Source organism: Urocitellus parryii, chromosome 6 (genome assembly GCF_045843805.1).
Source record: "Urocitellus parryii isolate mUroPar1 chromosome 6, mUroPar1.hap1, whole genome shotgun sequence".
Lineage (NCBI taxonomy): Eukaryota > Metazoa > Chordata > Mammalia > Rodentia > Sciuridae > Urocitellus > Urocitellus parryii.
Genome location: NC_135536.1, coordinates 81,033,413 through 81,045,494, shown reverse-complemented (window position 1 = coordinate 81,045,494; position 12,082 = coordinate 81,033,413). Strand labels below are relative to the sequence as shown.

The following is a 12,082-nucleotide window of genomic DNA, read 5'->3' as shown; positions in this document are numbered from 1 at the left end:
GGGGGCTTTCCATATAACATAATACTTGGTACTTTTGTTTTGCTTTTGTCCTAAAACTCTATTGAAATTATTTTTTGCAATCTCTCATTTGAAATAGCTCCCTGATGCTGCAGGGGAACTAATGGTTAAATTTTAGAGAGTCAGTAATCATGAGGGAAGTTGGTGGAAGATACGGTGGTAAGAGGAATAGAAGATTTAGAGCCTTTGCTATATCTATTTCAGTGCTATTGTGGTCATAGTACAAAATAGGTGGTAACTATTTTTCAAAATGTATTCATTTTCTCTCTTTTATTTGGTCATTAACTTTATTTTGTCATTTTTTCTTATTTTTAATTGACACATAGCCAGTGTGGTGACTTTCATTGCTCTAACTTGGCTAGGCTGAGCTATATTCCTCAGAATTCCTCTTTTAAAATATGTTTCCAGTGGGAATGGACTCAGGAGAGATTCTTTTGTAAGATTTGGAATTTCTTCTAGTTTCTCTCATTGGTGTGAGGCAGTGAATGGGGCTGCAACTGCCACATGTTCCTTGGGATCCTCCTTTAGGTCCATTGACTCATGGACCATGTGTGTGTTTATTCCTGTGACAAATGACCTTGGCTTCTACAGTACACCCATGCTGTCAAGGTTAGAGGCAATGAGATCTGATACTAATTTCTATCTTGTGGACTCTAGCTCTTGCTTGTGGGTTCTAGATTATCATTACTCTCCCCAGCTTTATACCCATGTTCCCATCCTGGATGCCTCCTTGTAGCCTTCCAGCTATAACATTAAATAAAAAGATGATGGGCTCACCCATTGTAGAACCAGCTTTCATGGTTATGTAAGGTCAACTTCCTGTGACAAATCTCGTAGCACATTATTTCCTAGGGGTTTTGTTGCTGTCATGGAACCCTAAAATGATTTATTCAGTAATTCTACTTTCTTATTTCTTTTGTTCTTTCAGGCAAATTTGAAGCCCCACGGTAACTGAGACCATGAAGGGAGGAAATTATTCGATGGTATCTGAGATTGTGTTGGTGGGACTCACCAGTTCTTTGGAGTTACAACTTGCCCTTTTTCTGTTTTTCTCTACATTCTATATGGCAGGTATTTTAGGAAATGTCTTCATCATGCTCACAGTGATCTCTGACTCACATTTACACTCCCCCATGTACTTCTTACTGGCCAACCTCTCCTTTCTTGACATGTGGATTTCCTCCGTTACAGTTCCCAAGATGATTTCTGATCTTTTCAAGGACAGAAAAGTCATTTCTTTCCAAGGCTGCATTGCTCAGATGTTCTTTATTCATGTCTTTGGAGGAACTGAGATGGTGCTGCTCATAACCATGGCCCTTGACCGATACATAGCTATATGTAGGCCTCTCCATTACCTGACCCTCATGAGCTTCAGAACTTGCAGTTTACTCTTGGTGGTGGCCTGGACCACTGGAATCATCCACTCATTGATCCAAATAGTATTTGTTGTAAAACTACCATTCTGTGGCCCCAATGAAGTGGACAGCTTTTACTGTGATCTCCCTCGATTTATCAAGCTTGCTTGCACAGTCACCTACAGACTGGAGCTCTTAGTCACTGCCAATAGTGGCTTCATCTCTCTGGGAACTTTTCTCATCTTGATTATCTCCTATATTTTCATCTTGGTCACTGTTAGGCAGCATTCGTCAGGTGGCTTGTCCAAGGCTGTCTCTACACTGTCAGCTCACATCACAGTGGTGGTCTTATTTTTTGGTCCGTGTATCTTTGTGTATTCATGTCCATTTCTCACAGTGCCTGTGGATAAATTCCTTGCCATTTTTGATGTAATAATTACTCCATTTCTGAACCCTGTCATCTATACTTTAAGGAACAAAGAGATGAAGGTGGCAATGAGGAGAATATTCTGCCAGTTGTTGACTCCCCAGAAGTTATTTTAAATGATTGTTTATCAGGAAAAATGTATCTGTAACATTTCCTGTCCATGTTATAGACAAGAATTCAAAGAAACATAGCATAATGGATACTTTGCTTATAAGTTCTATTACCCATGTGAAGGATTTTCTTGATGTGTGTTTTCTTGCACATAAACAAGGAAGGTACGTTATTCTTTCTTATGGGATGTGTTGGAATAAAAAGTATTAAAATAGAACTGTGTCCACAATTTTCCCAAATGTCCTTGATAAAGAGGATTCTGGATTGGTCAGTTATATCCTATTCAGCATTTGAGCAGATTCCTCCTTTCTCATATTGATTTAAGGGGCTTTATGATGCATAATATTTAAATATTTAAGGAGGTATTTCTTTTATCCTTCAGTGTATGATGCCCTTTAATTAACAAAAATAAAGTCATTTTTATTTAAAATTTTTTTATTCACAATGTCAACCTAAGTAGGGTCACAACATTATGGGCTTGTTAATTTTAGTTAATGCATACAGTAACTATAAACTAACCCTTATAATTACTCTAGTCCTGTCAAAAGTTGTGTCCCAGAAGCATCACAGCATTTGAAAAATAGGGGTCTGGTTAGGGGCACACATAGCAATTTCCTTCCATTCCAGTTTGTGCTTATCCTAATTACAGCTGAAATCAGCAATGATTGGGAAAATCATTGGGAAAATTTTTCTCCTTTTCAGTGTTATGGTTTAGATATGAGGTGTCCCCAAAAAGCTTATGTGTGAGACAATGCCAGAAAGTCTAGAAGTGAAGTGACTGGATTATGAAAACCTTAACCTGATTGGTGCATTAATCACCTGATAGGGATTAACTGGGTGGAAATGGAAGGAAGGTAGGGTGTGGCTGGAGGAGGCTGGCCATTCGGGATATGCCTTTGGGGTTTATATTTTGTCCCTGGTGAGCCAAACTTAGTCTTTCTGTTTTCTGATGGTGATATCCTGAGCTGCTTTCCTTCACCATACTCCTCTACTGTGATGTTTTGCCTTACCTCATGCCCACAGCAAGGAAGCTGGTCATCTATGGACTGAGACCTCCGAAACCAGGAGCACCAAATAAACTTTTCCTCCTCTAAAATCGTTCTTGTCAGGTCTTTTGAAAAAGCTGATCAAAACATTCAGTGATGTGTTTATAAGCACAAACATGTGAGAGCCACTGCCTGGCTTCTAATCCCAGCTTTGCTTTTTACTAGCTCAAATAGTGTATTATTATTCTATTTATGCCTAAATTCCACAATCTGCAAAATAGACTTGGATTAAACCTAAATTCCTGACATTTCACTATTTTAGACCTAGAAAATGGCAGTTCCTTTTGACTAATAATATTTTCCTCATAAGGTTTCAAGGATTAAATGAATTAATATTTGTAAAGTACTTAAAAAGTTTTTTGGTCTAAAGTATTATATAAGTACTTGTTCAATAAAATGAAATAAAACATTAAAACCACTTCTCAAGTGGGAGGGTGTGGGGGTGCATGCCTGTAATCCTAGTGACTCTGGAGGATGAGATAGAAGAATCACAAGGTCGAGGCCAGCCTCAGCAATTTAACAAGGCCCTGTTTCAAAATAAATATCCAAGCTCTGGAATCAATCAATCAACAGATGAATGGATAAAGAAAATGTGGTATAAATATATAGTAGAGTATTACTCAGCCATAAAGAAGAATGCTGGTAAATGGATGGAAGCTGGTAGATGGAGATTATCATGCTAAACAAAATAAACCAGCTTCAGAAAGCCAAAGAAATGTTTTTTCTTGTTTGTGGAAGCTAATCCAAAACAAGGGGGAAAAATAGAGAGAGAGAGAAGAGAGAAAGAAAAAAGCAGGGGGAGAGTGATCCCATTTAAAATAGAAGAAAGATCTGTGGACTAGGTGAAGGGGACTGAAGGGGAGGGAAGAGGGATGAGATAAGGGAAGAATAGCAGAATGAATCTGACCTAACTTTCCTGTGTACATGTGTGAACATACCACAGTGAATCTCACCATCATGTACATCCACAAGGTACTATCTATATCTATATCTATATCTAATCTATATCTATATCTATCTATCTATCCATCCTGAGTTGTCTATTCCTCACGTGCTCCCCTTCCCTACCCCACTATGAATCAACCTCCTTATATCAAAGAAAACATTCGGCATTTGTTTTTTTGGGATTGGCTAATTTCACTTAGCATTATTTTCTCTAACTCCATCCATACAAATACAAAAAATACATATATATATATTTATAAAAGTAAATTAGCAGAAAGATCAGTAGAGGGAAAGGAACATGGGGAGGGAGGATAGGAGGGAAAGGGGAAATATTAGGACTGAATTTGAGCTAATCATATTCCATGCTTATATAATTATGTCAAAATTAATCCTAATGTTATGCATAACTAGAAAGAACTAATCATAACAACAAAAGATCTGGGGATGCAGCTCAGTGGTAAAGTACCAAAAATCAATCAATCAATTTAAAAAAATATTTCAATTTTGATGACTTTCTCCCATTCTGTCTGCAAATTTTGTTTCTTTCCTTCTGAATTCATTCATCAGTCTGTGATCAAGAACTTGTTCTTTTCCTAACAGAACTAGAATATTCTTCAATTATTTTATTTCTTTATTTTTTTAAAAGCATAGACAGAGATTTATTTAGGAAGGTAGACGTACATTCAAGGGAGAATGTGGATTATCTTGAGAGTGAGAAGCCTCTTTATCTATTTTAAATGATAAAATTTCTTGAATAGAGAGACTTCAATATGCTGTGACTCAATTTGCTATCTGTACTTTTCAAAAACAGTGTTCTCTTATATTCAAATTGCCCTCTTATATGCTATAATTCTAGTATCTTGTTTTGGTTATCTATCTATCTATATATTTTTGTTTACTTATCACACATATAGAGTACAATTTTTCATATTTCTGGTTGTATACAAAGTATATTCACACCAATTTGTGTCTTCATATGAACTCTACCCTATCTAGAGTTGACTATTCCTCTGATGCTCCCCTTCCCTACCCCACTATGAATCAGCCTCCTTATATCAAAGAAAACATTCGGCATTTGTTTTTTTGGGATTGGTTAACTTCACTTAGCATTATCTTCTCTAACTCCATCCATACAAAACCAAAAAATATATTTTTGTATTGGGTATTGAACCCAGGGGCACTTTACCACTGAGGTACATCCCTGGCCCTTTTATTATTATTATTTTTTTAAATTTTGAGACAGTGTCTAAGTTGCTTAGGGCATTGCTGAGTTGTGGAGGCTGACCTTGAATTTGCAATCTTCCTGCCTCAGTCTCCCAAGTCCTGGGATTACAGGTGTGCACCACCATGCCCAGCCTTTATGTTGCTTTTTAATATGCTGGAATAAGTTTTCGAGCTGATTAATTTATAAAATTATATAGACAGAGCCGGACATGATGGCACATGCCTATAATCCCAGTGGCTTGGGAGGCTGAGGCAGGAGGATTGCAAGTTTGAGACCAACCTCAGTGACTTAGCAAGGCCCTAAGACTTAGTTAGTGAGACCCTGTCTCAAAATAAAACATAAAAAATGGGCTGGGAATGTGGCTCAGTAGTAAAGCACCCCTGGGTTCAACACAAAAAATATAAGTTTTGAAGCGGTATGGTAACTCAGCAGACTCACACAAAGAATGTAACTAGGACTCATGGGCTTGTGGATGCTATGGAAAGGGGTAGACACCATTGGGCTACTCTTCAGAGCTAATGCATGCCCTGAAAGAAGAGAAGCTCTTGGAAAGTAATGATATCTTAGGGCAGGGTGACCCCAGCATGACTGGGAGGTTGCACCCTGCTTTACCCTGTGGCCTAACCAGCACTAGCAGAGCACATTGCACAGGTGTATGCAGGGCTGGCTCCTTCTCATCATTCAGATTTCAGCCTGTCAACTCCAAGAAAGACTCCTTTCTAAAGTAGTTCCCTCTTGCCTCCCTACTCCAGTCTTTATTATGTATTTGGTTTAATGTCTCTATAGGAAAGAGTGCTTCCTAATATTTTGTTAATTACATTTTCTCCACAGGACTGTGTGCTCCATAAAGCAGAAACTGTGATTTCTTGTTCATTTGTACCTAGAGGGATGCCTAGCCTAGAGAAAGGAGTCAGTAGTTATTTGTTATTATATAAACAGCAAAGGCAAATAAAAGCTAAGAGGAAGAAAGAAGCGACTTTTTCCCATATGCATCTCAAGTGATGAGAAAATCTGGTAGATTTACCACAAAATGTGAAAATATAAACTAAAAATAAATCAACACACTGGAGTCTAAAGTATGTTTTTAAGTTACTTATTGTTAAGCATGTGAGAAAAAGAAAATGTTGAGTTAAAGTCATTTCATTAAAATATAACTGTCACTTCTTGGCATATTTCTTCTTGGATCTTCTTTATGTATTTAAAATTGTATTATACAAAATATAATTGTACAGTTCTACAATAACCTTGGTCATTTGGTAATGTGATATGTAAATCTTCTGATGAAAAATGTGCTGGTGTGTAATTCTTGGTGGCTATGTGGTATCTATTTTATGGATGTAGATATATTGCTTTAGTCAGTAGTTCATTGCTGGACATTTAAATTATTTCCAGTTTTGAGTTGCAAACAGCCCTTTTATGAACATTTTTTGTTGTTGTTTTTGTTCCTTTCTAGGAATTTAAACCAGGGACACTTTACTACTGAGCTATATCCATAGCCCTTTTTATTTTTTTATTTTGAGACAGTGGCTCACTAGGTTGCTGAGAGTATTGCTAAGTTGTTGAGACTGGCCTTGAACTTGTACTCCTTCTTCCTCAGCCTACTGAGTAGCTAAGGGGTGTGCCACCATGTCCACCTTCATTCTGCTCTTATCTATCTTCTTTCATTTAACTTAGTCTGGTCTTTTTCTGGTTTCTCATTTTGGAAAGTTAGATGATTTTTTGGTTTCTATTTTTCTCATATATGCATTTCCATTCAAGTACCTGTAGGCTTGTATACCCCACAAGTTCCTTTCTCAGCATGTAAAAATTTCATTGTTTAAAACACAAATTATTTGGAAGTTTTAAAATTTCCAAATGTGGGGCAGAGGATGTACCTCAGCAACAGAGTGCTGGCCTAGCTTGCACGAGGCCTTGGGCTCAAACCCCAGCACCACAAACAAACAAACAAAAGTTTCTAAATGTGTTGGGTGGTCTTTGAGTTGATCGGTTGCTGTTCTTTGTAAGACTTAACATGAGACAATAATCCCTGAAGAATGATACCAATAACAGAATTAGAGGGAAATATTACAGGACTGTGAAAAAAAATTACTTTTTTGGTTTGTTTGTTTTGGTATTGGGGAATGAACCCACTGAGTCACATTCCCAGCCCTATTTTATATTTTATTTAGAGACAAGGTCTTGAAGAGTTGCTTAATTCCTCACTAAATTGCTGTAGTTGGCTTTAAACTTGCAATCCTCCTGCCTCACCCTCCTGAGCCACTGGGATTACAGGTGGGAGTCACCAGCCTGGTGTAATACTCTTGATTTAATATGTAGAAGGAAGTATTCAGTTTCACATCAGCTACTTCTATGGACTCATTTTGAAGCAAAATACTTCTTCCACCCATCTAGGCACAGTTGCATCTGGCACATGGAAGATGCTTTCCCCCACCCCTTCTGTTCTTTTGTCCTTTTTATTCCCTAGGACTCTGAGGTATAATTCCCAGGAAAATTCAGTCAAGGGAGGATGGACTATTCCCCCAGACTCAGTGCTATCATTTGGTCACCCATAGTTAGTGCTAATTAGAATATTTTTTACTTGAGAGAAACAACATAAGGTTCTTTGTTTTTGAAAAGGCCACAATCTCAGTCAGAATGTAAAATTTTCCTCCTCTAAGTTTAGAAAAATGCTCCCACTTCAAGTGCTATCATGTAAAATGTATGTAAAACAAATTCTTTACAGTTGAGCTGACCAGACATGAATCGAACCTGTCTTTGGATAGTGGACCTGCCCTCAACTATTGGTCAGTAATTATCTCCCTTTTTAAGACAAAATTTAATTATTTTTTCACATATTTGTTCCTACATGTTCTAGATAAAGCATGGAGAAGAGTAATAGGATGAGCAGGTATAGTTTTTGTTAGTGATGTTGATAGATTTGTTTTTCCTTTCTTTCTTTTCTTTTTTTTTTTTTTTTTTTTGATGGAGAAGACACTAAACTGAGTCCTGAGCGAAGGGTGGAACATTGAACAGAAGCAGCTGTTCCAGGATGATGCAACAGCATGACATTTTCATGTTTTCTGTCCCACATTCCTTTCTACTTCTCTAATTCTGTATTTCCTATTAGTTTTTCATAGTAATTTCTCCAATTATAGTTTCAGTTTCTGTGTGTTACAAACTCTGAATTTCTGTAACTTAGTTTTCAGCATAACTCAAACTGATTCCTGTTTTTCTCTTTAGGAATTATAACTCTCATGTAATTGAAGCTTTTTATCTTTTCCCCCAATTTTGAGGGTATTGATCTACATTTGAGGAGAATAGGTTCTTTGGTCTGACTCATCAGAGTTCTGGTTCTCACTGGCTGTCTATGGACTGGAGTGACATTTTCATCTTGAGCAAGAATCAGTACTGGTGCTTAGAAACAATTCAGTCATTTTTCTTATGTTTTTAATCTTTTCTATGTATCTCAGGTGAAATGGACAGTGGAATACAGTAAGCCTCAAATTGGCAAGAAAACTTTCCCACAGGGAGGTAAGATTGGGTACAGGAGGGTTCAGAAGTGTTGTGCTAATTTGTTGATGTCCCTTTCTGTGGTGTGCTGGGAAGTCGGGGGACAGTTGGAGAGCTGTGGCAGAAAGCATAGCACACACAGATAGGAGCACATTTAACCAAAGGGAAGAATATGGTGAGACTCAAGGGTCTGCTGGCTTAGCATGAAATGATTTATTTGAAAGTTTCTGGAAGGGATAAATCTGGAGGATAGGAATTAGAGGAGACCAGATCAGTGAGAGAATGACAGAAGAAGTTTGGACAGTAGAGTGGGCTATGAAGATAGTGACTACAGAGTAGGAGTAGATGTACTATGATAAGAGAGGAAGGAGTTCTGGCAATGAAATATTAGATACCCCCAAACTCATTTTACCTTCTATGAAATTCTACCAAATTCTCTGATAGTAAAAGCTGCTTTGTTGAATTCTTTAAAATTATCTTTGAATTTAGGTCATCAGTATTTTTAACAGAGTAGTGTAGTAAAGAATGCCTGAAATCTGGAGTCAACCTGTTTTGGTATATTTTTCTTTAAGGACAAATACATGTGCTCAAATAGAAAATTTATGAAACAAAAGTGGAAAAAGGAGAAAACCCACGGAATCTTCATAGAAAGATAGCAACTGGTAAAATTTTGACATTTTCTTCAGATGCTTTTAAAATTTACTTCCATTTTTTTTAACAATTGTAAGAATTGGGTTTGAATTTAACACCTAGCTGTGCAACATTAGGCAATTTATTTAAACTTTTTGAGTCCTTGTTTTCTAGTCTGTAAAACATAGATCCCTGTTTACAGCTATTTTTTTCAACAAAAGAGATGAAAGATTTTTTTAGAGGCCATAAGCTTTTAGGAGGAAAGGAAATTAATGTCATAAACTTTGATATGTCTATTTTGAAGGAAATGATCACTAAAAAGGGTAAAAAAAATAAAGATCAGCATTTATGATAAGATAGAACTTGAAGAAATTGTCTTAGTTGCAATTACGTGAGAGAATATGAACATTCTCAATTTAGACAAGTTTATAATTCATGGGTCAAATCATGAGCTGAAAAATTAAAGAACCAAATTGTAAAAATGGGGGATTATTTTTGAAATTCAAATATGAGGCTGGAAAATGAGGTTCACTGGGTATCTCAAAATATGTAGGATGAAGGATAATGAAATGGAAAAAATGAAAGAAAATAAAATAAGGGGGATTAGAGTCAGGAGGCACAGTATGTAAAGTCAATAATTTCAGAAGCACAAGAAGGAACTGACTTAATTTGAATGGGAAGGCACAGGGAGCAGAGGGTGGAGAAAAGTATTAGAAAGATTTCATCATAAATGTTGGGGATAAGTAAGAAAGAAATGAAATATATTGGTAAGGAAAGTAGTTACCATTATATTAAAAAAGAATAGAGCAATGTATCATTGGAAAGGGATAGTAACCATAAAGAGAATAAAAAAGTATAGTAGGAATTTGATATTAGCAAGAGGGTAATATAATCAATATGAGTTTTTTTAAAAAAATGAATACGATCTTAAACCAGCAAAATTTTAAGAGGAAAAGATTACCTTTTTTTTTTTGGTTGATAACATGATTGTAAACCTAGAAAGCCCAAGATATATCAGTAAACAACTTCTGAATATTTTAAGGTGGCTGTGTAAGTAAGTAAAAAGTAAGTAGCTTTTCCATTTTAACACATTTCCTATTCTGTGGCATTTTTTTTCCATGTAGAAATTGGAGAGTATAAGTCTCTGTACTTCTGATACACCACTCCTTAAATTCTTATGTGCTTTTGTTTACATTTCCCCCTTCTGGACTGCACTGTGAAGCTCAAACTAAATCTGAGGTTGTATGATCAATGATCCCAAAGATTTAGGCACAGAAAAAGTTTCTGGGGCTAGCTCTCTGTGACTCAAGCACAGTATAAACTCTTAATTGTACAATGGCAAGGTGACCTTCATTTTTTGATATCTGGGTCATTACTCCATAGCCAGGACGTCCTTTTCAACTTGAACACTTTTCCTGCCTCATGTGCTCCTCAGGTAACAGGAACATCAGGTTCAACCTTGCACATGAAGTTGATGGACGGAGGAAATTACTCAGCGGTGTCTGAATTTGTGTTGCTGGGACTCACCAGTTCTTGGGAGCTTCAGATTCTCCTTTTTGTGTTCTTCACAATATTTTATGTAGCAAGTATGCTGGGAAACCTTCTCATTGTGCTCACCATCATCTCAGACCATCACTTACACTCCCCAATGTATTTCTTGCTGGCAAATCTCTCCTTCATTGATACGGGTGTGTCCAGCATCGCCACTCCAAAGATGATTTATGACCTGTTCAGAAAGCATAAAGCCATCTCCTTGAAAGGGTGTATCACACAGATGTTCTTCATTCACACTGTGGGAGGGACAGAGATGGTGCTGCTCATTGTCATGGCCTATGACCGATACGTGGCTATCTGCAAGCCCCTCCATTACCTGACCCTCATGAGCCTAAGAATGTGCATTTCTCTTCTGACTGTGGCTTGGACCATTGGACTTATCCACTCTGTAGTCCAACTGGCTTTTGTTGTAAACTTGCCCTTTTGTGGAAGCAACAAAATGGATAGCTTTTACTGTGATTTTCCCCGGTTTATCAAACTTGCATGTACAGATGCATACAGACTGGAGTTTCTGGTCACTGCCAACAGTGGTTTCATCTCCATGGGTACCTTCTTCATCTTGATTGTGTCTTATATTTCCATCCTGGTCACGGTTCGTAAACACTCCTCAGGAGGTTCCTCCAAGGCCCTCTCCACTCTCTCAGCTCACATTACCGTGGTGGTTTTTTTCTTTGGTCCTTGCATCATAGTTTATGTGTGGCCATTCCCTACCTTACCCATAGATAAATTTTTAGCTATCTTTGATGCCATTATTACTCCTTTTATGAATCCTGTCATCTATACATTTAGAAATAAGGAGATGAAAGTGGCAATGAGAAAACTCTTTGTTAAGGCTTTAACGAGTTTTAGGAAAAGTTCATTCATGCACAGTTCAGGAAATTCAGATTAATATTGACTGTTCTGGGAAATTAATCTCTTTAGTTAAATATTTCACAAGTTTTTTCATTTTAGTTCAGTTTTCAATATCCAATATGAAATGCCTCCTCACAGACTCTATTTTGATGTGGTAAGTTTTTCCTAAGGAAATGTTATTCTGAGAATTCTGCAAATGTTCAAGAGGGAATTGGGAGGAGCTCAGAGATAAAACATGACCTTGTGTGCATGAGGCCCTGGGTTCCATCCCAGCACCATGAAAGGAGAAAAATATGTCTACACTGGGGAGGAGTGAATTCAGCCTTGGAATATTGAATTTGTTACTGGAGGTTGTGTCTGTTATTGAAGACTTTGGGATGGTCATTACTGAAATCTCACCTACTAAAGGCATTTCCACTGATACTAACGT

The 12,082-nt window shown here is 37.2% G+C and overlaps 2 protein-coding genes across 2 annotated transcripts; both read left to right on the top strand.

Moving 5' to 3' along the window:
* Positions 1-971: 971 nt before the first annotated feature.
* On the top strand, positions 972-1,916 carry LOC113185342 (olfactory receptor 4F21-like). The gene has a single exon (XM_026392450.2). It carries the CDS (start codon positions 978-980, stop codon positions 1,914-1,916), a length of 939 nt encoding a protein of 312 aa, XP_026248235.2. The 5' UTR covers positions 972-977.
* Positions 1,917-10,720: 8,804 nt separating this feature from the next.
* On the top strand, positions 10,721-11,689 carry LOC113183897 (olfactory receptor 4F3/4F16/4F29-like). Its single transcript, XM_026390390.2, has one exon. The coding sequence runs from the start codon at positions 10,721-10,723 to the stop codon at positions 11,687-11,689; it is 969 nt and encodes a 322-aa protein (XP_026246175.1).
* Positions 11,690-12,082: the final 393 nt, after the last annotated feature.